The sequence below is a fragment of the Periophthalmus magnuspinnatus genome, chromosome 24 (assembly GCF_009829125.3).
Source record: "Periophthalmus magnuspinnatus isolate fPerMag1 chromosome 24, fPerMag1.2.pri, whole genome shotgun sequence".
Taxonomy (NCBI): domain Eukaryota; kingdom Metazoa; phylum Chordata; class Actinopteri; order Gobiiformes; family Gobiidae; genus Periophthalmus; species Periophthalmus magnuspinnatus.
The window spans coordinates 12,114,082-12,141,939 of NC_047149.1; the positions used below are offsets into that span (position 1 = coordinate 12,114,082).

General features: G+C 38.7%; 3 protein-coding genes across 4 annotated transcripts; 2 read left to right on the forward strand and 1 right to left on the reverse strand.

Annotated features, from left to right (window-relative positions):
* Positions 1-1,918: 1,918 nt before the first annotated feature.
* arv1 (ARV1 homolog, fatty acid homeostasis modulator) lies at positions 1,919-5,714 on the reverse strand. The gene is made up of 5 exons (XM_033990912.2): positions 5,572-5,714; positions 4,966-5,085; positions 4,740-4,893; positions 3,828-4,052; positions 1,919-2,541 (listed from the first exon to the last, which is right to left on the reverse strand). Exons 1-5 carry the CDS (start codon positions 5,668-5,670, stop codon positions 2,414-2,416), a joined length of 726 nt encoding a protein of 241 aa, XP_033846803.1. The 5' UTR covers positions 5,671-5,714; the 3' UTR covers positions 1,919-2,413.
* A 328-nt stretch (positions 5,715-6,042) lies between these two features.
* ttc13 (tetratricopeptide repeat domain 13) lies at positions 6,043-17,626 on the forward strand. 2 transcript variants are annotated; one of them, XM_033991185.2, is made up of 23 exons: positions 6,043-6,317; positions 7,562-7,656; positions 7,991-8,066; positions 8,134-8,204; positions 8,468-8,533; positions 8,796-8,888; positions 9,325-9,441; positions 9,555-9,665; positions 9,836-9,918; positions 10,031-10,172; positions 10,404-10,578; positions 10,876-11,032; positions 12,642-12,772; positions 12,852-12,984; positions 13,258-13,350; positions 13,649-13,732; positions 13,809-13,893; positions 13,986-14,092; positions 14,249-14,384; positions 15,172-15,251; positions 15,416-15,494; positions 15,934-16,013; positions 16,106-17,626. In XM_033991185.2, exons 1-23 carry the CDS (start codon positions 6,137-6,139, stop codon positions 16,218-16,220), a joined length of 2,490 nt encoding a protein of 829 aa, XP_033847076.1. In that variant the 5' UTR covers positions 6,043-6,136; the 3' UTR covers positions 16,221-17,626. The 2 variants fall into 2 exon arrangements, with proteins under 2 accessions (XP_033847076.1, XP_033847075.1); XM_033991184.2 differs by having other exon boundaries at positions 6,100-6,317; positions 13,983-14,092; positions 16,106-17,214.
* Positions 17,627-18,759: 1,133 nt separating this feature from the next.
* On the forward strand, positions 18,760-27,660 carry selenol (selenoprotein L). The gene is made up of 9 exons (XM_033991187.2): positions 18,760-18,943; positions 20,314-20,392; positions 20,466-20,519; positions 20,639-20,684; positions 22,449-22,573; positions 22,695-22,809; positions 26,365-26,487; positions 26,568-26,705; positions 27,063-27,660. Exons 1-9 carry the CDS (start codon positions 18,838-18,840, stop codon positions 27,183-27,185), a joined length of 909 nt encoding a protein of 302 aa, XP_033847078.1. The 5' UTR covers positions 18,760-18,837; the 3' UTR covers positions 27,186-27,660.
* The last annotated feature ends 198 nt before the right edge of the window (positions 27,661-27,858 follow it).

Consider the following 27,858-nt stretch of genomic DNA (forward strand, 5'->3'; position numbering starts at 1 on the left):
TCAGCATTTTACATACTTCAGCATACTAATAATAATTTGCTACAAGTGTGGAAAACTCCATTTACTGGTTGACTTTGGGGAAGGAAAAAGTATGTTTAAGTCTGGGTTAGAATGAACATATGAAGTTAATTTCCAACACAATCATTAGACTAAAATAAAGGTAGAGTCTCGTCTAGTGAGGATGTGTTGACTTAGAAGCTGCTGCTGCTGCTGTGTCCTCTATCCCTATGGTCGAGAGAGCGTCTGTTCAGAGATTAGAGCGGATTTCCATAATCTTCAATCAGAGCAAATCCAAGGTACACATCACTCTCTCTGCTGTTCGGATCCTCTCTCTCCCATTTTATTTCTCTCTCACTCTCTTTCCTCGCCTCTTCCTCTCCATCTCAATTTCTCTCTTACTCTATCTCTCCTCACTTCTCCCTATCTCTCTCTATTTCTCTCTCCATCCCTCTCTTTCTCAGCATGGCAGAGAAGGTCAGAACAGGTTTTACATAGCTATAGCTGCAGGCTCTACACATGAAAACAACATCATTATTGACTCACCAAATGAACTAGGAGGAAGACAATGGGTGCCAGTGGCTTTTGTATTCTTAATGTCTCCATATTTTTACAGGTTATATGTGGCTGGGCAGGTACACCTTAAATAATGACCTGTTAGTCAACAAAGACCAACAATGAGACAACGATTAACTACAGACAATTCAACGTTGCTCATAATGTTAACCACTCTGCCACCAATAACTCATTAAATTGTATTATTAGGTTGGACAGCCACATTACATTGTACCTTGAAAGAGAACACTTTGCCATTTCTTTGCAATAATGGTCAAATATTACAATTTTGCTATCAAACTTCTCTCTCCGTCCTCACTTAGGTCACACATAAACTACAGAAGCACTACTGTTACTGTAATCTTATTAGTCAAACCCAGATTAAACTTCATTCCACATTCAACACTTCTCAACACAAAACACAACAGCCTTGCTTTTCCTGTCAACATATTTCTATTTAATATGAAAATACTTTATATATTCAAAGACTTGGCGCAAGGTGGTGTAATACTTTTAAAAAAAAATTCACCTATATTTTGTAAGATTAGATTTTAATCTCCCTAAACATTGTTAATCCTAAACATGTGAAATGAAATTGTTCGCATAAAGGGAAAGTCCATCTATTATCTTATTGTTTATTAAATTTAAAATGTATTTATTCAAGTATTGGAGCCTTTGAAGTAAATCTTCCATAAAGTTCTAAATCAAATGTATTACTACAAATGTGTAGTTAATACAACACAATTGACACATTATATTTTGGATGTGTATGTTACCCACTGATTGTGTAGGCCTGTTTTAAAACACAGTCTCTACAGCCTCTCACACTTTAGCGTTACATAAGGCCTAAGGTGGAGTGACTTGGAGGTTGTTTTGCTACAGTTTTCTTTTGTCTCCGAGTCAGTGTCCAGTGCTCCGCCCAGCTCCAGGAGGGTTAGGGCATTCCTGCTCCATCTGCTGTCTGTCAGATATTCACGCTATTCACAGGCCTGTCCCAGCACGTTGTAACCACGTGCCCCCAGACATACAACCTCAATCATAATGGAGAAGAAAGACCCATGTCAATCAAAAAGTAATGTCTTAATAGCGTGTGTAGTATCATTACCAAAAGTTGATGCTTAAGGATTGCAACAACAAATCACACTGATATTTTAGCCATTTCTTTATGTAAAATGCCCCATCTTTTCACTTTTGTAATTCAAGTTTTGATTTTAGACAGACAGCAGCATATACCCTTGACAGCTGTTTTCTGGGTGCAAGGAATACTAAAGATTTAAAAAATGACCAATATGTACACCGCATGACAAAATGTACATACAATTGTGAATGAATGCTTTAATATTTAGCATTTTTAAAATCCCAAGATTCTTTGTGTCATTTTTGAAACTTTATGTTTGGGGTAATTATGTACAAAATCAATCATCCTATTCTAGGATCGTAACTGACTTTGAAGTGGGATTTGAGAAAACTAGGGCAAGAGGTAGTGTTTGCAGCGCACACACAAGCAGTAAATAACAAATACAACTTCAGGGGTTGTCTGTGCTTTTACTGGGTGACTCAAGTATTCCAGTAGTAATTAGTTTGAGATTCCTGAAAATCATCATTGTAATGTTCAAATAAGAAAACAGTACTGTGTCAGTACTGTGTCAGTCAGACAATATAATAGTGACTTAGTTTAATAAAGCAAGAGCAATACACTATTCAACATAACAAATTTCATATAAAAAAGCCTATTTTCTTTCACAATCTTTTCACAGCTTGAGTCCAAGAAAACAAGATGTGGCAATATCCCCACATAGAAGGGAATGTCGACTTGCATGCTTTCAATAGTCCTTTGTATATTAAAATTACAGTGATGGAGTCATTCAAAGTTGAACATCTCTTTGAAACCCCAGGGCAGACTGCTACAGACCTGCGACACACAGGTTTCTGTAAGAAGACCAACGCCAATGGTCAACAGGGAGAGGCGTCTGCTGCTATTCAGGATCACTACAAAAAACAAGAAGAAAATTGTGATAGGATCAACAATAACGCATTAATAATTCAAAATGTCAACAGTATTTATCAGGAGTTAATATTTAACAATTGCACAGTGTTTGCACTTCACAGCAATTGTAAAGTAAAGGTTATGCTGAATTATAGACAGAATTCTGTGCATACACTTAAAACGTGTTATGACGTTTTATAATTATTGAGATTTTATCATCATCATCATCATCATCATCATCATTATTAAGTGTAAAATTCACAGCTAATGTTGTTTCCATGCCACTTCAAGAAGGGTTTAAACAAAAATGCCCTTACCAGACAAGAAACTTAAAGGTCCTATATTACACAAAATTGATTCTTATGAGCTTTAAGCCATGTTGGAATATTGTTACCTCATCAAAAATATAGCTGGAGTTGTGTTTTGCTTCATTCACACGTTTGAGTAGCTCTTTATTATTAGTCTGTCTAGATCCCCAAACTTCCAATATTCTCTGTTCCACCTTGTGATATCACGAAGCGGTAGTTTCGAAGTTAACAGCCACCTTTTGCCTTTAGTTCAGTAGAGATGGGCAATTCCAGGCCTGAAATTATCCAAATGATTCTAGTGAAGGTGTACGGAGTTTAAACACACAGTGGAGCACTTCCTGTATTACCACATGCCATCAAAAGAAGAAGTGTTTTCTGTTTGAGAAAAAAACTCTAAATATGCTAGATTTGTGTGTTAAACATGTGTGAATGAAACAAAACACAACTCCAGGTATGTTCATGGTGAGGAAACAACATTATAACATGGAACAGAAAATAGTGTAATATGGGCCCTTTAATAGATTTTGATCTGCTGTTTACATTGGGAGAGACCCTAAAAACACAGATAAATTTTTTTGAGAGTGAACTGAACCTGATGTTTAATACAATTACATAAAGTTATGTTACTTATAATGTGTATTTAAAAGAAAATTTAATTCTGTAAACTGGACAAAAGTTTTGGACAACAAGCTAAAATGCCACTCATCCCAGAGGAGTAAGTCCCATAGTTGTTAAAAAAAATGTCTGTGTACTCCCACAGAATTATAATAACATTTCTTTTGAAATGGAATATACCTGGATGACTGAGGGATTACAGAGACATTATATAGCTAACTTACATCTTTGACAATAATACTTGCTATACCATTAACACATATTATTGAGGTGTTTTGCATGTTACTTAAACTATTTTCACAAGCTTTAATTCTGTCTTAGTTTTAATTTGCACACAATCTGAGCATTAAATAAGTAAAATAAACCTCGGATGGCCTGGGAGTTGGATGTGAGCACAAACAATTTGATGAGAGCGAGGCAGAGAGGGGAGTAGTCGTGTTCCCAGATGACAGTGGGGATGAGCAGGACCTTCCCATAGGAGGACAGCAGCAGCGCCTTCAGTAGGAGGCCGTGCTCCAAAGATCTCTGCTGCAGACAAGGCAAAACCAGCCATAGGAACAACAGCACCCCTCCACAGAATGCTGACAACTCTGTTTGGAAGATTAAACAGCATTGGTTGTTTGAATCCATATTTCAAAGATAAGTGTTAGTATTTATGCACTTTTGTGTTTGTTTCTTTCTTTTTCTTGCAATCATCTCACATCTGTGAAATACTGAACCAAGGCATTTATAGGTACAATTTAGCACATTTAAAATTGTTGATCCTTATCAGGAGACTTTTTCGTTTTCACACATGTTAGTGTACTCTCTGGGCCGATCCAAGTGCGCACTAGATTTAGTTCTGTTTACTTTACTTTTAGGTTGATCTTGTTCACATACACCGCGTGCCATTCTCCCCAAACACGTACCATGAGCCACAAGAGAGTCCATAAGCTGATTGCTGAACTTATTTCCATGACAACATGCTTCAAGCGGACAGACCCTACGCTCGCTTGCCCTCACTTGACTGCGTAGGTAGGCCCGAGGTCAGCTGCGTTCACACCGCACTTGTTCCCCTCCAGAGTGAAGGTGGAGCCGCCCCAAGACCTTCCGTTTCAAGCGCACGTGGACTGACCATTTACTGCACTTCAGAGTGCGACTGTTGAGTTCACACTGGGACAAGCGCGCCGCTCTTGGAGCAAATGCTTGTTTACATGAACCTAACTAGTGGCAGTGTGAAATCATCCACTGCTAATTTATACTGTTAATACTATATAAGACAAGTCTACTTTTCTTACCAAGTGAGGCCAGAGTGAACATGCCATAGAACTCCCACTCCCTTGTGTATCTAATAAGATCTGCTGGATCACTACTCTGCTCTGAGGGGTGGAGTATGGACCAGCGGAGGTACGCCTCACACAGCAGGCAGAAAACACATAGCTTCCAGTGGATCTGCAGACAAAACAAACATTTACCACCAGAAAGAAGACAACTAAACTCATATACATTATATGTTTAACTTACATTTAGGCTTGTGTTAAACAAAATGTGTCTAAAAGCCTGTGTTTTACACAAAATGGCATCAATGAGGATGATCACAGGGTCATATTCAATGTACTTGTCCACTGGCTTCTTGCATGAACCCTATTCAAAAAGAGTGAAAATGAAATATGTTTACAATCTTCTCCTTCAGAGTTTAGTGGCTGTTGCAGTAAACCCCTCCTTTCTAACATTAGAGGTGCATTATGTTATTTCTCTGGAAGAAGGTCCTCTGTGGGCCTCTTATCTGGCAATTCTAAGACCACCATCACCATCCTAGCATCCATACAACCCTCCTCCCTCTGTACATGTCCAAAGTATCTCAGGTCTGGACCCTAATAATTCACCTTCATAAGATGACGTATCGTCTTGCTCTTTCTGATTCCCAAACGAGCTACATGCACATCCATCACCAGTCATCCCTATCCCTATTATTGACACTATATGTATGTTCCTTAATGCAACTATCTCTAATTTAAAACATCAGGACTTTCCCTCACCACAGCCTTGTGCAGCACAGCATAGAAGGCGTCCTCCCACCCCATGCGCTCAGAGGAAAGGACAGTCAGTAAAAACATAAATGCTACGTACACATATGGTTATCTTCAGGATGCCGTTGCTGTAGTCTCTGTGCAGCTCCGTAGCTTTTTTGTTACATTCAATACATCTGAAGTCCTGCACTGTCCCCATGCCTCACTGTAAACAAACCATTGAACCTGAACCCGGAAGCAGCAGTACAGAGGCTCTTCTACGTCACTTGTGTGAGCTGTGAAAACTCTCTACTGCCCCCGTGCGTCTGATATCGGAATTGCACTTATAATTTTGCGACGGTTTTTTGCAGCTGCGTCGTCTACTACAAAAGCTCATGCTATTTAACATCTGGTAGGCTATTATCAAGATGATATTTTGCTTCATGAGATTAGTTTATGAGACAGTTTGACTATCCTTTCTAGTCAAATATCATCGTGCTCAACAAATGGTATTCACTCTGCAAATCGACAAAATATAATGGGTTTGTAAAATGAAAACAGTAATCATTTAAATTTGACAGCCCAGATGGATGTCGGGATATGTAGTCCGCTGTCAGCAGGTTGAAGGGGGCGTGTCCTCGGCTCGGTTGGTTTGGGTCCCGCTGTTTCCGCTCCGTGCGTCACACATGGAGCCCAACATGGCCCCTGCGAGCCGGGCAGTTGTTGTGGTGGGGCTGACAGTGCTGTACCTGAGCCGAGCCATCCTCTCCACCGAGTATTTCTCCACCCTGACGCTCTTCAACAGCGAGCTCCACAAACAGGGCTGCAGCTCGCTGTCCGACTGGGAGGAATACGCGCAGGACTGCGGTAAAGTGTCTCCTCTTCACCCGCTCTCTGCCACGTCCTCCTCGGTCCAACTGTGACTTTACCCGGCTAGCTTATCCTCCGGTGGTGGGCTAACCTTAATGAGCCCAGAGGAGATGACAGGGATAAGCCTCGGTTGTGTTGTTTTAGATGTGAAAGTGCTCTTAAACACGAGCGTAATGGCATATCATTCATTATCTTCATGCTAACTCAAACTTCACTGATGTTGGCTCGAGGTGGAAGCGCCAAAACATTCAATTTTGAGCACACTTGTTATATCTTACTCATAGAAATCTCTTTATAGTATTCCGTTATTTCTAGCTTTTCTACTATCTTAAAACACTAATTTGAAGTCCTTAATCTCTCTGGAACCCTTAAAGCAGTTGTGGAGAGCTGGGTAACTTGTCCTTCCACCTTGCCCTCTTCCTAGTCTACATTGAGGTGTCATGTAACACATCAAAACAAAAGAAATATGGTAGATTTTTTGAGCATTATAGCGTGAGTGTTTCAGGAAGCATTTTAGGTTCTCTTTTTTTGTTCTCTCTTGTACATTTATTCAGATGTATATGTTTCAGCATGGTGTTGCAGTGCACACGACAAGTCACTGTTTGATTAGTTTAGTTGCTCCTTTTATTTTTGTCGGTCTTTCTTGTTTACCCTAAGGCAATAAACCTCAAAATGGATAATCCCATTGTCTCATTAGCATAAAATGCCACACCTGTTATTTATTTAAATATGAACCACTTGGATGCTGGGTGGTATTTCTTATCGCTTATTGCAATATAGTTATAGTTTATGTTTTCTTCATTTTAACACAACTGAAAGCATTTGCATTTGAGAAAAGACACTAATATATGAGCTACTAAACTAATACAAGAATTATAGAGGTCTAAACTTGGGGTTAATTGTTTTTCCCATTAAAAATACAAGATATTTGTTGTTTGCAGAGGACATTTAACAAAATATATCATTTTAGCCATTGCGATCTGATATTTTCACAATTTTCAACAGCAATATTTGTGCAGCACTGTTTGGATGATTGGATAGGCCTACAGAGAACTGTATTAGGGATTTAAAACACATTATTGCTATAATTGCATTGCTCAAATACTGTGAATAGGATACCTTAGCTGTCTGAGACAGTATGTGAGGTATGTGGTCTGTGAAACATTAGCTGTGATCTTAACATGCCGACAGTATGGTTGTGAGTGGGACTGATGATAACTGTGCCATTTTTATTTTTTTAGAGTCATCCATTTTGCAGTTGGAGGACCCAGATTGTGAGGAGGGCAGCAACCCACCCTGTGAATCTATCTTCTCCCTCAATGCAGAGAAGATACTGGTAAGAGTACATATTCACAGTTGAAAAAATTTAAAATGTAACAACATATATTAGTATGGAATTTTAGCAACAGTCATTAACTTTATACGTCACCTCTGGTTTCCGTTGCAAATTAGGTTGTTAAATATATACATCATGGTTATTATACTTAAAAATTCTTCTTTATTAAAATGCCCAATATGACAAATAGTAAATAACAGAAACATTTAAAAGTGGCCGTTAGTTGCATTGTAAGTGTCATAGACGTTTTGATGCTGATTTGACTGAGTTTACTTTGTACAGGAAATGTTTTTTGACACTTTCATCGCGTGCTTCTCTTCTCCATCTCTCACAGAATCAGGCCAAGCTGTTTATAGAGCAGAAAAAAATCCCCTTTCCTGTAGAAAACCAAAACACGAATGAAGAACTGGGTAAGGCTTTTTAACACTGCATGAACTATTACTGTTACTAATTGTGCTACAACCATTGTCTTTGCAGCTATTGGCTATGTTCTCATTGGTAACGGCCTTTACGATGAAGCCATTAAGCACTTCTCCCTTTTATTACAGGTTTGTATCATTAAGTACATTTACAATGCAGTACAGTAACAATCAGAAAATTACAAAAATCAGGAAACCTAGTAATTCGATTAGAGTTTTGGTGTGTGTTTACATTTAAAAAAGCCTGATTGCCTTATTAGTTTAGATTTTTTGCATAATTGGTCTAAACCTGCACAGCTGTGAACAACAGAAAGAAATCAGATTAATAAACATCTAAACGTTCATATGGTATTTGAATAATCTGATAACAAAAAATATTCTTTTGCTTTTAGAGTGACCCAGAGCTGGTCAGTGCCATCTATGGGAGAGGAATAGCTTATGGCAAGAAAAGTCTGCAGGTAAGACTGAGACGAGAGATTGAGATGTGTTGAACAGCCAAACATTCTATTGACTTCTCACGATGATGATGATGATGATGATGAAACGATTATTATTATCATCATCACCATCAAAACATTTAGAGTACAAAAGCATAAATAATATTTGGACAGTAGAGCTTTAAAAGCATCATTCAGTTGTAATTTAAACTATGTTGGCAACGGTCTAGAAGACAGGAAATGACACCATAAATTGAAAATGATTATGCCCTTTGTGCTACAGGATATAAAGAATGCAGACTTGGCTTTGTACGAGCTCAACAGAGTCATCACCCTCGAGCCCAACTGGCCCGAGGTGTACGAACAGAGGGCCGAGGTAATGCCACAGTGTGACACTTCATAGTTACACACCAGTTTTAATAGAGGTTGTGTGTTGTGAGATAACCCTTTAGTGTTTTCAGACACAAAAGTCTGAGGCAGTCAGAAGGTACTGAGTGAAGCACTGAAATGCAAAACTTATGAAAATGAATGATTCTACCCAAATCATTGTCGTCTTGCAACACTATTACATTCAGTTTAGAGCCTCTGACGTCCTTGTTTATCTTAGAATCTTTTGAGTATAATGTTTGTCATGAATAAATAGTGCATATCAGGAAGCTATCACTTAATTTACTAAACAACATGTATAATATTATGCAGTTGAACATGAAATATTTGTTAATTACATGTAATTTTGTGTAATTAATGCTGTATGTTTTGTAAACGTACATTTATTTTTAAATGAGTAACACACTGAATGCTGCGTGTTTCAGATCCTGTCTCCTCTGGGCCGGATCAGTGAGGCCCTGACAGATCTGACCAAAGCCATATCTCTACAGCCTTCAGCTCGTCTATACAGACACAGAGGGACGCTGCTGTTTATATCTGAGGTAAACGACAATAGAATGCCTGACAATCAGTGAAAATCTCAAACCCCCAAAGAGTTAAACCTGTAAAGAGAAAATTGTATTATGTCTAGTGCACTATATTTTACTTTGAGCAGGATTATGTGGCAGCCATGGAGGACTTCCAGCAGTCTCTAGAACTGAAGAAAAACCAGCCAATTGCCATGCTCTATAAAGGCCTTACATTCTTCCATAGAGGGCTGCTCAAGGTACAATGTTTCTTTGAATGTTGCTGTTGTTTTTTGGATTTTCTTTTCCAATTGGACTACTAGCTCATTGTTCCACGTGTAACTTTCATCTGAGCCCGTGCTTCCTCAGTCACTGTTGCAGTTTCCTGTCAAATCTATGCTCTTTCACAATCATTGTTTTTTCTTCTCAGGAAGCTATTGAAACATTTAAAGAGGCACTGAAGCTAAAGACTGACTTTATTGATGCTTACAAGAGCCTTGGACAAGCCTATAGGTACTTTCATCTCTTTAATGTAGTTACTTTACAACATATCTATATCATTGATGGTAAGTAAATATGTGAATGTCTAAAACCAAGTATCCACATGTCTATGTTCTTTCATCAGAGAGTTGGGTGATTTTGAGTCTGCGATGGAGAGCTTTCAGAAAGCTCTCATGTTGAACCAGAATCATATTCAATCTCTGCAGCTTCGAGGAATGATGCTGTACCACCATGGGTCGCTACAAGAGGCTATAGGCAATTTCAAGGTAGTGCCATCCACATAATCTCAGGGTGCATACTATAATAATGCTGAACATGTTTGTGAACATCAAGCGTTTTGCTTCATGTGTGGTCTCACATAAAGAAAAACACATTCTTTTAGAGGTATCCAACTTCTAATGATGACATCTATGTGATCTATAGGTACAATGTTATTTTGTTCTCCTGTGAGAGAACATGGTACATTGCTAAGTTCCATCTGCCTGTGCTCTGTGTAGAGATGTCTGCAGCTAGAGCCATACAATGAGGTGTGCCAGTACATGAAAGGCCTCAGCCACGTGGCCATGGGGCAGTTTTACGAAGGCATCAAAGCTCAGACCAAAGTGATGCTGAACGACCCGCTCCTGGGACAGAAGGCCAGCTCTGAATACCTCAAAGTCAAATACCTCAGAGGTCAGCCACGCGTAACCTCTCTCTGTTGTCATTCTAGCTCTAGATTTATATGACAATTCAACATTTACTGAATAATGATGACAGTGGAAAAAGTGGATTATTGCTTTATGGAGTTGAACAATATTTCTCTTTAATGTCTTTGATATCTGACATGGTTATAGAATGTACATAAAGTGAATATAGAATTTACAGATCACAGTTTTAATCCATGTTATGGCATGTTATGTGCATGTTCTATTAATTGTGTTGTTTATTCCCCATAATGTGATAATTGTTCTTATATAATGTCTTCCTTAGAATACTCGCGCTACCTGCACTCTCACCTGGACATTCCAGTGGCTGAGTACAATGTAGATCAGGATTTACCAGGAAACTTTAAGAACCACTGGGCTAAAAACCTGCCTTTCCTAATAGAGGATTATGAAGAGCAGCCAGGACTGCAGCCACATATCAAGTAAGAGCCACTTAAACACAGCACAAGTTACATTATATGTCAGTCAATTAGAAGTTTAAGGTACAAAAGAGACAAGAAGTCTGTCCATTGCTGTGGAGACATTTGAAAGTAAACAGTTGAAGTCTATATAAAAAGACAAATGCGCTTTTCTCACTGTGACTAAAGTTTTCCAAAATTATTTCTATTTGCCAGAATAATATCAGAAGGATATTTTAAGACAATTTTTTGCTACTGTCTTCAAAGTCAGAAGTTTACATACATTTCATTAGTATTTGGTACCATTGCTTTTAAATTGTATGACTTGGGTCAAATGTTTTGGAGATCCTTCCACAAGCTTCTCACAACAGTTTGCAGGAATTTTGGCCCAGTCCTCCTGACAAAACTGCCATAACTGAGCCAAGTTTATAGGCCGACTTGCTCACACATGCCTTTTCAGGTCTGCCCATACATTTTCAATAGGATTGAGATCAGAGCTTAGTGATGGCCACTCCGAAAATTTGACTTTGTTATCCTAAAGCCACTTTGTAACAAGTTTGACAGTGTGCTTCATTTCATTGTCCCTTTGAAAGACCCATTTGTGCCCAAGCTTTAACTTCCTGGCTGATGTCTTCAGTATTTCCACATAATGTTCTTTATTCATAATGACATCTATTTTATGAAGTGCACCACTCCTTCCTGCAGCAAAACAACCCCACAACATGATGCTGCCACCCCCGTATTTCACAGTTGGGATGGTGTTTTCAGGCTTGCAAGCTTCCCCCTTTTTCCTCCACACATAACGATGCTCATTATGGACAAATTTTGTCAGACCACAGGACATGTCTGCAAAAATTAAGGTCTTTGTCCCTGTGTGCATTTGCAAACTATAATCTGCCTTTTTATGTTTCTTTTGAAGTAATGGCATCTTCCTGGTAGAGTGGCCTTTCAGTCCATGTCAGTACAGTACTCGTTTCACTGTGGATAATGACACACTCTTACCAGCTTCAGCAGCATCTTCATAAGGTCTTTTGCTTTTGTTCTTGGGTTGATACGCACATTTCAGATCAAAGCATGTTCATCTTTGGGATACCGAACCGATCTCCTTCCTGAGCGATATAATGGCTGGACATTCCCATGGTATTTACACTTGCGTATAATTGTTTGAACAGATTAACGTGGCACCTTTAGACATCTGGAAATTGCACTCAAGAATGAACCAGACTTGTGCAAGTCCATAATTCTCTTCCTGATTTCTTTTGACTTTCCCATGATGTTACACAAAGAAGCAGTGTGTTTCAGGTGTGCCTTTAGGTACACCCACAGGTGTGTCTCGTAATTAACTCAAATGTTGTTAATAAACCAGAAACAAATTGTTTAAAGGCACAGTAATATTACTGTGTGTAAACTTCTCTCATTTTTCTGGCATAGCAAATAGAAATAATTTTGGTAATCCTAATTAACCTAAAACAGGAAATGTTTAGTTTAATTTAATGTCAGACAGTTAGAACAAAAGTGTATCTTTTTATATAGTGTATGTAAAGTTCTGGTTTCAACTATAAGTGTATGTATAGTGCTGAGTGTTTGTTGTATACATACAGATTTTTAATATTCTCCATTATTATTTTTACAGAGATGTGTTACCACAAAACTTCGAGAGTTACAGCAATGAAGTGCAGAAGTTAATCTGCACTGCTGACCATCTGGGGGCACTAATGCAGTATGACACACCAGGTTTTCTGCCAAACAAGAGAATACACAGAGGTATGTATAATGAGACTGGTTTACTGTGACGTGAGAATACATTTTTAATTAAAAACAATATTTTTTTCCTGTTATTTAGCAATGGGTCTGGCAACACTAGAGGTGATGCAGGCCATGCACAGGACATGGAGCAACTCAAAAGTACGAGTTAATGGCAAGACTCGACAAATGCAGTGGAGAGATATGTTTGACATATCTGTCAAGTGGAGGAGGTGAGAACATAGCAGTGGTGATACCACAGTTATATCATTTGTGATAAGGACATCCCTGTCTCTTTTTTAAAAAATATACTTTTTTAAAATACTCTCTTAAACTGAACATTTGTTACTTATATATTGTTGATTCCACTGCTTTCTGCTAGACTTAATCTTGAACGAAGCTTAGCTCACGCTCAAAAATATCTTCTTAAGGCTTTATGCCCATACTATACAGTAACTCCTTCGACCATATTACAGACTATTACACAGGCCTATCTTGTGTTCCAGGATCGCCGACCCAGACCAGCCGGTTTTGTGGTTAGACCAGATGCCAGCCCGAAGTCTCAGCAGAGGTTTCAACAATCACATCAACCTCATCAGGTAGCGACAACACTATTAAGTGCCAAGTCTCACAATGAAGCCCATATCATTGTCTACCAATTAGCTTGGCAGACTGTAACATCATTTATTAGTGCTTAAGTAAACTATGAAACTTGTGTCTATGTGCAATTGTGGCTGCTACTCTAAAGTGTTTATATCAACAATATAATCAGTTAATTTTTCAAAAAATTATTTCACATTTACAGACTTTGCTGGGTGGACTTTATATAATTTATAGTAAATTCCTGTCTTAACTTGTTACTAATGTTTTTTTTTTCTTTTTTTAAAATTATTTTAGAGGACAGATAATCAACATCAGATACTTGGCATATTTTGATAATATCCTTGAGTTCATTAAAGACCGAATACTGGTTTACCATGGGTAAGCCATTTAACTGATTGTATGTATGTAACACAAACTGTAGATATTAATTGTGTCCCTTGAATTTTTGTTGTAGTGCATACAACCCTAGAGGACTTCAAGATGTCCGGCATGCTCTTGAGAATGTCAACAAAGTAGAAGATTTACTTCCTATAATGAAGGTAAACAAGTTAAATTCAATTTGCTGTAAATCAGATACAAATGTTGCATTATTGATGAGGATCTATATTTTTTCTCTCCTTTTCTGAAGCAGTTTAACAGTAAAACTAGAGATGGCTTCACAGTCAACTCCAAAGTTCCTAGTCTGAAAGATCCTGGGAAAGAATATGATGGCTTTACGATCACTATTACAGGAGACAGGTACAAAATAAGCCTTATGGTTATGTTGTGCTGGTGCATTTAAAAATATTTATATGCAGAAATACTCTTCAACTAGTCACTGTTAATTCATCAGATAATTCCAATAAGGTTTCCCTAAAGAGACTAATTATTCTTTTTTTTCTTTTTAACTTGTAGAGTGGGGAACATGTTATTCTCAGTGGAGACACAGACCACAGAGGAGCGGACACAGCAGTACCAGTCTGAAATTGAGTCAATTTACAAAGACCTGACGGCCAAAGGGAAAGCCCTCATGTTGTCTACTGAGCTGGGGGTAATCTACATCGTTGTATATGACATTCCTTACTTAATCAAAACCACCAGTCGCACAGCATGAGACAAAAAGAGACCCAAAACAGCTGCTCAGGCAATGATTATTTAACCTTTTTCATTAAGATAAGAATGCAGCAGAAGTCGGTCCACTTGGCTTTTTATCTCTTTTTTTTTTATCAGGTATATTTTTTTTTGTGATGTTATTTTGTTTCCTATATAAATGTCAGTCTTTCACTATTCTCTTTGAACTTGTGTGCATAAATGTCTAAAGTACCAAAATGTCTAGAAAAACACATGGAAATGGTAGGCCTCTAAAATTCAAGACGTTCATACACACTTGTATACGTTAACTTGCTCAATTCAAGGTGAACAGGGTAATCAAGGTAAACATGTAAAAGTAACACATCAAACCTGTAATATTAGCCAACATAAAAATACACAAAATACAATCAATGCCCATACAGTAGATGAATTTGTCTGTATAAAGACAAAACACTGAGCCTCAACAATCATTCCTCAGTTAATGACGGCAGCACACTGTTCACTGTTTTTATTGTAACTGATTTATTTTTTGTGAAGGACTGCTGGAGTCTTTGGTGTATATAACCCATGTTTTGTTTTTGTCATTTTCTTCTCTAGTACTACTCCTAGAATTCAGTACTCCTCAAAAATAGATTCTGGAAATGTCATTAATTATTTGACAGTTCTGCTTTAAAATACTGGTGAATGTGTATGAAGTGATAGCGACTTTTACTTAAGAAAAATGTTGTTTGTTTTCTTTTACACAGGATGCAGATGCTGTGTGTAACCTCATCCTGTCATTGGTGTATTACTTCTGTAATCTCATGCCCCTCTCCAGAGGGTCCAGGTTAGTATTGGGTTTTGAGATATTTCTAGTAAGTTAGCCCTAAGCCCACATAAAGAGAAAATACACCTGCACTCTGCAAGACAAATGTTTATGCACAACAGTGCCACTTTGTAATAGATACTGCAACATGGGCCTGCCTGACTTCAAACTGCATTTGTTATCAGTGTGGTTGCCTACTCTGTGGTGATGGGTGCGCTCATGGCCAGTGGCAAAGAGGTCACAGGAAAGATTCCCAAAGGAAAGGTAAGAACCAGACAAAACTGCCTCTTTTATGGAAACATGGATTTGTAAATGATTCATGATAGATGAAGAATTAAACCATTTTTAAAACTATGTCGTCAAGTTTTATGGCTTATAAATTGTTCAATATAAACACAAGAGATCACAGATTTATTGTTGTTATTTAATCTCAGTTTAACAGTCTAGTGAAACAATAAGTGATGGTTTATTGCGGTCAAATGTCTTCTGCCATAATAGAATTTCATTACTTTGTGGAGTCACAACTCCTCATTGTGTACTCTGCATCAGTAGAAGACCTGTTTGAATATGTTAATTTATTGTTCTATAGTGTGTGGTTGGAGATTATAATATTTTGAGAATCATAAAGGGACATCTGTTTGTATTTGTGTACAGAAATAGTCAGATCTAAAATGTCTTAAGTCTGTTTCTGCTTCTAATTCAGCTTGTGGACTTTGAAGCCATGACCACATCTAATCCAGGCAGCTTCAGTAAAACAGCAAAAATGTGGTTGAACCTCAAAAGGTATCTGGCATGTTTTTTAAACTGTTGCTGGTAATCCCTTATTACATGACTGTTTGCCCCATTGTTTTAATAATAAACACATCTGTTCCCAGTTTGCCCAGCTGGTACCAGAGTCTTCCATCTGTAGCAGAGACTTTCCCTTCAACCAGAACCATGATCGAAGTCCTTAACACAGACTCGTCCTCACACTGTCCAAAGAAATCTTAATAATACAGTACAAACTGTACACATCTAAAGAGCAGCCCATGATAAAACACTGGACTAAATGGACCTGCTCCTCCTGTAACCCAAACTAATTCAATACTCTTTTGATTTAGTGTGATTGGGATGTGACCTGACCTACAGTATCACAATAAGTTTTATTATCATTGTCAAAATTCACAAACTAAGAACACACTTGCACTATTACATCAAGTCCCGCAAATCACATTATCCACAACACATTTACAGACTTTTATAGCTCTAAGCAAACTACAAAGGTCTCCAGTACATCTGTAAATTACTTTGAAATAAATATTTTATAATGAACACTTTTTATTTTATATTAGTGGATAAATTATTCCAAACAAGGCTACAGATTTTTTTTTGTCCATGGCCTTCTACTGAAATAATCAAATAATTTAAGCATTCATTAAAATGACCATATAATGTTCAACAATTAAATGTTACAAATTTAATTCAAAGAACTGTAGTTAATCAACAGAATCCATGTCTATTTTAAATATATTAGTGACTTTTTTCAATACAATAATATGGTCTTCTGTAAAATTATTGAGCACAATTTATTTATAATAAAAGTATAATAGATGCCATTTAAAAGCTGGTAGTTTGGGATACAGAAGTGAGCATGTCCAGCCCTCTCACCTCTGCGCTGCATCAAAAGCACAACCTCAAAAAACTTGTCTGTCTGTAGTAGCTTAATTTAAGACTTGAGTTTAAAAAGTCACCGACAACTGGTCCAGACTGGGTGATACTTGTTTTCATTTTACATTTGTGGTTGTTTTTGGACCACAGATGTTTTAACTGCTTTATGACTGATTTTGGAGAGGAGAGGGAGGCTAAATGTCCTACAGGGCTCTTCCACTTTGGATACTTGAAGCATTTTGTTTATTTTTTTAAAGTTTTATCACTCATTGTGTTGGATTGGAACTTGTTTTAAGTTATATGAACACGAAAAGGGACAACAGGATTTTGAACCCAAGTAAAAAAAAAAAAAAAAAAATCACATTCACTACTTTGTTAGCTGTTCTTATTTTACCATAAATGACAATGGCATAATGGCATAAAAAGGGCTTATTCTGTATTTTATTGATCATTGTGTGTCTGCAATCTGCCTGACCATTTCAGCCTTAATTCCCAAAACATCTGAATCATTTTTATTGGTCAAAAATCTAAATTTTAAGTATTCAGATTTTACATTTATCATTGAATTTAATCAGATCTGATCTATAATTTATTATTTCTGTGGCCACTTGGGTTGTCTGACTGTGAGTTGGACGTGTTTTGGAATGTGAAATGCATAATATGTTATGTATTACATCAACTTTCGAGAGATTTTATGAGTGATGAATGAACAAATGTCATGTTTAGTCAATAAACAAATTGACCTCTAGAGACACGTTTTTAATATTTTTGTCAATAAGATTGTCAAAAAAGATCACTGGTCTAGTTAAAATTTGTCTAAGGGTGCGCTGATACTAACTGCATCAAAATTGGGCTTAAACTGGGACTAAATTAATACAGTGGTCCCACTTGTCTTGGAAACCAGGAAAATAATAGGCCAGTTTTCCAAACATGGAAAATGCAGAAAAAAGCCAAATGTTCTGCGAAATATATATTTTGTCCTGGAAAATTTCTCCGCGCTTTGTTTTACTGGATTATATGGATATCAAATTGGTAGTTTCTGTTGCTTCCATCATCAGTTTCCTGAAAAACCTCCTTAAAAAAACCTTACCATCACACATGGCAAATGCAGTCCTACACATATAAATCCAAGCATACTAACTACTAAAAGTAATACGCAAGTATATGGTGTTTACTTGTCCTAATTACTAATTGCAATAGCACCACAATGCAAAGAGAATATAATATGTTTATAATTAGCATTAATTGTAGGCGGGCAAAACCTTAGACTACATCGTTATTTAGGAGAAAGAAGTGGGACGGGAGTTATGGTTATGTTTTTGTAGACGACATGATTATGTGATGTCCTGGAAAATTATTTCTAGAAAAGTTTAGGAACCTTGTAATAACTAATCTTGGACTAGACTAAATCTAAACCATCTGGACTAAACTGGGCACACACCAGGACCCAACAAGGATAAGTGTTAACACACCCTTTATGCTCCAAAGCTGAGTAACTATGAATACAAACTTTATTTTATTGAATCAGTAGAAATACAGAAAATAAAGTGCCAGGAGGAAACTTTTTACACATAAGAACATGTTTTATAGTGGCCATTTTCACCTGTCCCGTCCTCGCTTTGTGCAGACCCTGTGGAAGTTTCATTGTTGGAAACCCAAAATTAAGAAAAACACTCAATGATAAGTGATGAAACTTTTTCTTTGGACAAACAGGAAAATAAAAACATAGTTTATATCTTGCAAATTTCTGTATTATTTCACTGTCACAATAATATAATGGAGTTAGGCTCCTATCACACATCAGCCTGGTCCTGTCAGGTCCGCCTCCGCGCGCTGCTCCAGTCACGTGACCAGCGTCACATGACCGAGGTGTTTCATACATGGTTGCTCCCGGTGCCCACAGTGCGCTCTGTGCTCTGTGCCGTGCTCTGTACCAGAGCTCCTGTGGAGGTCCTGCACCATGGCGGAGAAGATGACCGAGGCTGAGGACACGCTCGTCCGGGGACTCTCCATGCTCGTCAGTCTGGGCAGAGTTCTGCTCCAGAAAGCCAGAGATGAAGCTGCAGGTAACAGCTGCCTGTTCAAACATTCTTTATCACAAGAGTCAGAGGCTATGAATTTACCATTATATAGACCTAGACTAAAATAGATTTAATTTCATTGGGTTTATATACTGGCCTTTATCTATGTGGTTGGTCAACAGACAATCACAATATACCTGCAATAAAAGCTACACACTTTTAGTATAAGTCAGTTAATTTACACTTAATTCAGTGTAAACGGAGTAGTGTTTATTTTTAATAAGCCTACTGTAAATGTTAAGTGATTAGTCTAAATCATTCTTGCCCAAACTGTGGCCCAGGGGCCAAATGCAGCCCTCGGACCATTTTTTCTTGGCCCTCAAGCTTCCAGGTGAATTGGCCCATATTACCTTAAACAGTACGTTTTACTGTACATATCTGAAAATGTACTTTAACAAGCCCATATCAAATATTTAATCTGTCCCATTGAGGATGTAAGCATGAATAAAGGTCTAGTGGTTCAGTCTAACTTGTAATAATAACGCAGATTTAAAGTACTCAGTCGGCCCTCAGCTTTATCTGTGTTTTTATATGTGGCCCTTAATGAGAAAAGTTTGGACACCCCTGGTCTAAATTTAGTCTAAATGAATAACTGCCTTCCACCACTTAGATACATCACACCAAAATGATGGATCATTTCCCAATGATTTGAATGTGAAACAGAACATGTCTGAACTTTTTTCTTGTTTTTTATCTTTATTTATACAGGGGAACAGGGAAGCACTCAGGCTCTCTTTTTCATGGGCACCCTGTTTAAAATGCAATACAAGCAGTATTACAATTATATTACAATAATATTGTATTACAATAATACAATTATATCATATATATTATATATTATATCAGATTATTAAATTGCAACTGTGTCACCAACGTATCCAGTTTTGGTTTTCCTTGGAGCATTGGCGTATTCTATTTGTGTGAAGTAAAAAAGCTAGAAGCCCTCTTTCCCATCTCAGTTTTAGTGCAGCTAGTCCTTAGCCTTATGCACTCATGTGATCTGGTATTAAATGTTCCGGTATCAATGACTAACAAGCAGGTGAGGTGTTCTGGCAGTTTTTGAAGTAGTCACTTATAGATACATTTCATACAGTGCTGTTCTCTCCTAATAGACAGTGATGGCCAACCAGTTTTTCATAAGAATACAGTGATGGGTTTCAAATCCACCACCTATAATAAAACAAGGGGCAGAGTAAAATAGTGGATCCAATGGACGAACACTGTTAAAGTGACTGGCCGCGGGCCCCCTGTGGCATGCAGGTGTAGTAACGTAATCCTGGTCACACTTGTTACAAGCACAAAGACACTGCACTTATCCGACTAAAGCCTTAACTATGGTCTCTTTGTTCTAACAGAGTCTTTGGAGGGATTTTTGCCTTACAAAATTACCACAATGTTTGGCCTGATCACCGGAGGAACTACTCTATTGAAAAAGTAATATCAAAATTAGACCCACATTCTAGACTACGTAGATATACAATGGTGATCCAATGTTGCATTATTTTAGCCTCGGAGTGACGAAGAAGAGTGAGGCTGAAGAGCTCTGGAAAAAGTCATACCAGTAAGTAAACACTAGTGCTTTAATGTGAAGGACAGAGTAGTTCGCAAACAGATATGTTAAATAGATAACACCATGACCCATGTTTAAACATCCATTAATAGAAACTGTTAATTTTGCAGTCGGGACGCAGTGAGGGAACAAGTGGACGCCCTTCTACAGCTGGAGGTCAGTAGGTTGTAATATTTTGTTATCACTTTTGCACTTTGTACTTGTAGATTGACCAAACCCTAATCATTTAACTGTATCATTTGTATTGCAATGATCCTTTGTAACTCGTGTACAGTGTTGGGAACTAACTGAATACATCCACTGAGAATATGTATTCTGAATACTAATTTTGAGTAACTGTATTCCAGTACAGTTATTTCTTCATTTGCTGCACAGAATTAGTGAGAAAAATATGAAGCACTGTTCTTCTGGTGCCTGCAGAGATTTTTCTTTCTGTGATGAGCGATAAATGTATATTCAAAAACACAGGGTTCTTATTGCATAGAGTTTGTTTTTTTTTTTTAGCTGCCATGTTCACACACAGGTAAAGTTGGTGAAGCGCAACTCATGCAGGATCGCATGATGGAGCCTCACGTCACATGGGAAGTTAAAAATCTAACCTTCTCTTTAAAGAAAAATACATTCAAGTAATATTTTAAGTGCACTTTGGTAAAGTAGCACCCCTCATCTAGAGCTTTGAGAAGCATGAGGGGTGAAGCTTGCTTTTTAGTCAGTCAGCGAGCCTCTGACCAACAGACATCTTTTATTTTCTTAGATTGCAAGAGCGAGCTCTTTGATGCAGCTTATTTCTAGCCTGAGCCTTTTCTCTGTGACCTGCTTAGTAAACTTAAGTGCATCAAACTCTTAATCGTTGTTGGCAACACAGCTGAGGGAAAGAGCATTCACACTAGCATTTCCAGTAGTGAGCTCAGAAAACAGTGTGGCTAGAAACATTGCATTGTCTATACCATCTGACATGGCAATGGCTTCTCACCACTCTGATCTTCTTAGACAGCCAAGACAGAGGGGAAACTTGCCACGTTTACCCACGCAATTGAGTGCAATCAAAACCCCTCCCTGTATACCACTGGAAGATTACTTCGAGAAGCATCCCTGAAGACAACTCAACTCAAATCAGCAGTTTCCTAAGTGCTGAAGCTTAAGTGTGACCTTCTCTGGCTTAAGTTGATGAATCACTTTGTTCATTTCATGAATAGACTGGACAGTAGCATTTTTAATGGTGGACGCCAGGCTACACGTGTCAAACCTTACATCTGGCCTTGTTTGTTTAGCAACCCACAACATCTGTCCTATTTTGGACCTTAGATGCTAAACCAAACCTAAATGGCCGGCTCCTGAGTGTGTCATAGCTGCTTTTGTAAACAGGGTGATGTCACACTCTTCCACATTGTCATCTTCGGTTAACTTAACTTCATTCCTCCGATGAGGACAGTCTTTAGCTCAATGGTACGTTCTCTGACAAATGGCGCATCTCTTCATCTTACTGTATTTGTCGAGTGGGTTGGTGCTGTCGCTGCTGCTGCTAATGTGTACTCTGTGTTGGGCCATTATGTTTAAATTTTCCTTCTCTTCTTTCTACAGTCTATGGTTCACACACAGGTAAAGTAGCAAAGTGCAACTTGCGCGGGATCTCACGATAAAACATAATATCACAATGGGAAGTTACCAACCAAAAAAGCATAAACGGTGAAACAAATATAAAGTTATTTTTAACCCTGTGTTGTGTGTTACACTATTTTAAATGCAAACCTGTGTAAAAGTGTTCATAATATTCAAAATACAGTACTCTGATTGTACCATGTATCGGAATACATTACAAAATAAACTTAAGTGCAGGTATTCTGTATACATACAATAAATACATTTTCAAAGTGTTCTTCTCACCTCTGCTTGTGTATCTTTTTTGGTTTTGTTTTGCAGACTGAATGGGACTCATTTCTGGAACATGTAGACCAAGGCCTGCTAACTCCTGATGGAGTGTCACCCATGCAGACCACCGAGACCCTGCGTCCAGACACAGCCCTCATTGATGCCCGCACTGCAAAGTAAAATGTTAAAAAAAAATTTTTTTCAACTTTCTGGGAAAAAAAACTAAATAAATTAAAGAAATACTTGAATAACTCTCATTCATTTGTTACACTCTTTGTTGCTGTCGTGTTCTTACAGAAATGTGAGCCTGGGTGAGTTTTTGGGTCCCGGACAGAAGCAGCTGCTGGTCCTGATTCGACATGTGGGATGACTACCGTGACGGGACCACGTGGCCGAGCTGGAGGCCAAGCAGGTTGGACAGTTTACTAATGCTCTGTATCCAAAAAGTTATAATCAACAATTTTCCCATTCCAATAATAACTCCAATAATACAAAGTGTTTTGATGGAAAGAATAATTTCTCATGTTTATGTTAACAACAATTTACTTTTAAAGTTTAAGCACTGTAATGTACCATAATAAATAATTTAAATGAAGTAGAATCTAATTATTTTCAATGTATACACAAATTGATAATTTTCAATAATTTCATTCATTTAATTTTCATTAGTGAACATTGTGAATATTGTGAATAATGGCATAATGCGGTACAGGAGTTTAAGCAGGTTTGAAAATAATGTGTGGGTTACTTGGGACACCTCTTTCAGTGCTGGAAAATCTTTTTTTACATTTTCTGACAATCCATCAACATGTCCTGGGGGAAAAAAATAAAGGAATTCTTTCTGTGACCGTTATCACAACTGTCAACAAGAAATTAATGAGCTACAAGCACGAATACTTGTTTACCATTCTGAAAAAATCTGTCTTTTCCAAAACTTTGTAAAGACCAAAATTCCAGGCCAACGAAGTGACAAAAGACAATGCTAATATTGTTACATCATCCAAAATACAGTTTACAAACTGATTTTTGCCATGGCGACAGACTGATGTTAACATACCAACATAAAATGGATTGTTATCACAAAACAAGACCAGTGAAGTTGGCAAAAGAGTGCAGGGAGACGGACGATCTGTGCCAAATGTCAAGGTCAGAGATACACTGCTGCTAAAAGACGGTGCTTTCAGAGATGTGAGCCACAAAGGAATCCAAACTTGCTCCTATCACAGTTACACTGTTTCTGAGATTACAAAATTCCTGTCAAACGTTTTGTCAACACACCAAGAAGTTAAACAGCTGATTGTGCACGTGGTGCAGTGGACATAAGAATGGAACAGACTGAAGTCTGGAAATGGGATTTCACTAAATTATTCAAGGAGCATTCAACAGTGGACCTCTTCCTAACATGGACAGAAAGAAGATGAACAAATTTACCCAGCTGTTTCAGCTGAACAGCTGACAGAAGTAGCACAGGCTCCACCATCAATTCCACAATGCAAATAACCCTGCATCCACCTAGACACTCCTTTTTGCACCTGTAACCAACAAATCTGTTCAAGAGATCGCCCACATGCTGCCTCGATGCGTTGCCCACTAGATTTCTAAACTTTGTGCTATCACCACTTGCTTGAAAAATTAACATGTCACTTAAATCTTTTGAAAACTGCAGTTATCAAGCCTCTCCTAAGGAAGAGCAGTCTTGATGCCACAGTACTGAACAATTACTGACCCATCTCAAATCTGGCGTTTTTTTTAGGTAAAGTCCTTGAAAATGTTGTTTACCAACAGCTTATTAACATTCTCCAAATGAACAACTCCTTTCACATTTTCCAGTCGAGTTTCAGACCCCACCACAGCACTGAGACTGCTCTTACCAAGGTGACAAATGACATCAGCCTGAACACCGATGCAGCAAGTCTCAGTCTTGGTCCAGTTAAATCTGAGTGCTGTACTCAACAGGTTCAAATCCTATCCAGAAGGTATAGAGCACTCAGATCTATATCTCAATGGCAACAGGTGAATATGGACCAGTGTATTCACTCTGCCACTGCATCCAACAGATCAGTGTGTGGATGCAAAGCAACGACAAGACTGAAGTCATAGTCTTTGTCCCACAGACACAAAGAGAATGTGTCAACAGTCACTTCCAGTCTCTCTCTCGAAAACCTTCAAATCAGGCTAGAAATCTAAGGGTAATAATGACTTGAACTTTAACAGCCACATCAAATCAATAACAAGTAAACAGTCCCAACCAGACTTGGAGAGACTTATCCATGCATTTGTCTCCAGTAGGTTAAACTACTGTAATGGCCTGTTCACTGGCCTCTCCAAAGACAGCTGCAGTACATCCAGAACACTGCTGCTCAGGTCCTGACTAGAACTAGGAAGTACAAGCACATAAGTCTTGTGCTCAGGTCTCAGCACCCGCTTTCTGTAGCTCAGAGAATAGATTTTAAAGCAGATCTGCTTGTGAACAAGTCTCTCCAAAGCACCAAAGCACCAAAGTACATCTCCCACATGTTAGTGCCATATGAACCATCTCACACTCTGAGGACCTTCAACAGTTCTGTTTAGCTGTGCATGACTGAAAGGTTCTTATTCTGCACTTTTCTCTTTTAATGTAATTTTTTTTTTTCCGTCTATCTGGGCCCGGGCTGTAGGGGCAGCAGTCTAAGCAGGGATTCCCAAACTTCCCACACCCAAGACACATCCTCCAGCTCCTCAGGAGGGACCCCAAGGCATTCCCAGGCTGACTGAGAGAGATAGTCCCTCCAGCGTGTCCTGAGTCTCCCCCCTACTGGTGGGACATGCCCAGAACACCTCCCTAAGGAAGCGTCCAGGGGGGATTCGGAACGGGAACTCTTCTCAACATGGAGGAGTAGCAGCTCTACTCCGAGCTCCTCACCCTATCTCTAAGGGAGCCTCCAGTCACCCTGCGGAGGAAACTCTATTCAGCCGCTTGTATCCGTGACCTTGTCCTTTCAGTCATTACCCAAGGCTCATGACCATAGGTGAGGGTAGAAACGTAGATTGACCGGTAAATCGAGAGCTTTGCCTTTCAGCTCAGCTCCTTCTTTACCACAACAGTCTGATACAGCGACCGCATCACTGCAGACGCTGCACCGATCCACCTGTCAATCTCACGCTCCATCCTTCCCTCACTCGTGAACAAGACCCCGAGATACTTGAACTCCTCCACTTGAGGCAAAGACTCACCACCCAACCAGAGAGGGCAAGCCACCTTTTTCCGGTTGAGAACCAGGCCTCGGATTTGAAGGAGCTGATTCTCATCCCAGCTACTTCACAGTCGGCTGCAAACTGCCCCAGTGCCTGCTGCAGGTCCTGGCTTGATGAAGCAATCAGGACAACATCATCTGCAAACAGCAGAGGTTCTTGAACCAGACCCCCTCCAGCCCCTGGCTGTGCCTAGGGCAGCCCTGGTGGACAGCCGTAAGCAAACAGCCCCCGAACTCCATACTCCTGGAGCACCCCCCCATAGGACACCACGAGGGACACGGTCAAATGCCTTCTCCAGATCCACAAAACACAAGTGGACTGGTTGGGCAAACTCCCATGAACCCTTGAGCGATGGAGAGTATAGAGCTGGTCCAGGGTTCACTGGAACACTATTTTGATTTGTTTGTATTGCAATTTGAATGGCTTAATTATTCTCTAAAGCACTTGGAATTGCCACACAAATCTATCGCACACGGTAAGGCAAGGCAAGCACAATTTGTACACAAAGCAAGAAAATTTGACAGTTGAAAGAAAAAAGGATATCCAGTGAATAAAGCATTGCATTTAGGGGCGAACACTGTGCCAGAACCATGTTATTTTATCAATCATGCAGTTAATATCTTGATGGCATATATCTTTTTATATACCACTAAGTGGTAAGTGAAGCTATCTGATACCTCTGAGAGAACTATACTGTGATTGGATAAGCATGACGTGTTCTTTTTGTACATAGGCGCTCCTCAAGGCTCGGTCAGTGCAGGTCCTGGTCATTTCCTTCAGTGTGTTGGAGGGGGCCCAGATTTGGTTGGAGCAGACTGGATGCAAATTCCCCATGTTGCTTGACCAACAGAGAAATGTAACTGACACACCTCTCCTAAAGTGCTTGTGAAGCTTATTGCTCAGTACTGTATTTGGATCATGTATATTGTGTTGCAGCTCTACCGCACTTTTGGCCTGGTTTCTTCATACTCTAAGGTGATGAGGTTCGGGTGCCTGCTAACTTACTCTGAGTATGGTGCTGTGGACCGAGACTTTCCTGAAATGCCACCTCGTCTACTGGAGGATCTCTATCAGGTCACTTATATTCCATTATATTGGATCAGTGATCAGTCCTGTTACTGTAGTACATAAAAAAAATCTCATTCCAATTACCCATAATTGCAAAAATACAACATATGGTACTACTGTATTCTGCTACTATTAAATACTCACTGCATTGGTTAATTCTCTCATAGAATACTGAGGTAACTGCACAATTAGAAATGCCAGACACAAGCAAAATGTACCTCTTCACTACAATTTAACCACTGTCAGACTTGTGCCTGAATAAAAAATTGTACATTGTTCATGTACCACATAAGCTTGAGGATAGAACTGACTTAGTACCTACCAACCCAATGTGACCTTACGTATTGGTTTCTCTTGTTGTAGATGGGGGGAGACTTTCTGATTGATGAAGCTGGAAAAGTGATTCTGCATCACCCATGTAAGACCCCACTGGACCGACCATCTGTGGAGGACATTCTGAAGGCTGCAGACTCGACCAGCAGCTAAACTTGAAGTATAACTGTTAGTGTACAAAACAGTGACATGTCAGACAGAGCAGCTCTTGGCTCACTCTGATGAAGTCAGTCCTCTCACTCATCTCTATGAAGAGGTTTGACTGATGTAAACTACTGTGGTGCAAAGACAACTGCTGTTTCATGTGTCACTGTTTTTAAACATTTCATAGAATACATATGAGTGACTGCTCAGGCTCTTGAAGTAAAATTATTTGTATTTGAGGGAATTATTACTAAAACTAATTTAAATAGACATATTAATTGTACGATTTTTTTAATGACATGAAGGATGAATTGTAAAATGCTTGTTTTGTAGTACACTGGTTCGATGAAAAGTGATTTCATTATGGTAATGTAATCATTATTGATTTTATTAAAAATCACTACTTTACTTTCTACTTGGTGTTTGTTCTTTAACATGAGTAATCCGTAGAAACAGAACTTTTCAGTAAATTGCCAACAAGGGAAAAAATTGTCATTGTGATGGCAAATAGTTGGCATTAGAAATATGACTGCTGTAACAGGGCAGTGTAGAGGTGAGGGGGTCAGCAGATGTAGCTGCAGCTGCTGGTTAAACCTGACGATTTTCTGGCAGCATAATAACTGTCAAACACAAACATGTATACTTTCATCTGGGATCAGATGCAAAATCTATTTGTTGAGTT

Bases quoted from the DNA above. Each gene is read 5' to 3' on its own strand.
- arv1 (XM_033990912.2), bottom strand. From the start codon at position 5,670: ATGGGGACAGTGCAGGACTTCAGATGTATTGAATGTAACAAAAAAGCT. The intron at 4,894-4,965 runs GTAAGTTAAACA...TTTTGTCTGCAG, and splicing joins TGTTTAACACAAGCCTAAAT to ATCCACTGGAAGCTATGTGT. The intron at 2,542-3,827 runs GTTTATTTTACT...TGTTTTTTGTAG, and splicing joins CAACTCCCAGGCCATCCGAG to TGATCCTGAATAGCAGCAGA.
- ttc13 (XM_033991184.2), top strand. From the start codon at position 6,137: ATGGAGCCCAACATGGCCCCTGCGAGCCGGGCAGTTGTTGTGGTGGGG. The intron at 11,033-12,641 runs GTAAGAGCCACT...TTATTTTTACAG, and splicing joins GGACTGCAGCCACATATCAA to AGATGTGTTACCACAAAACT. The intron at 13,733-13,808 runs GTAAGCCATTTA...TTTTTGTTGTAG, and splicing joins CGAATACTGGTTTACCATGG to TGCATACAACCCTAGAGGAC.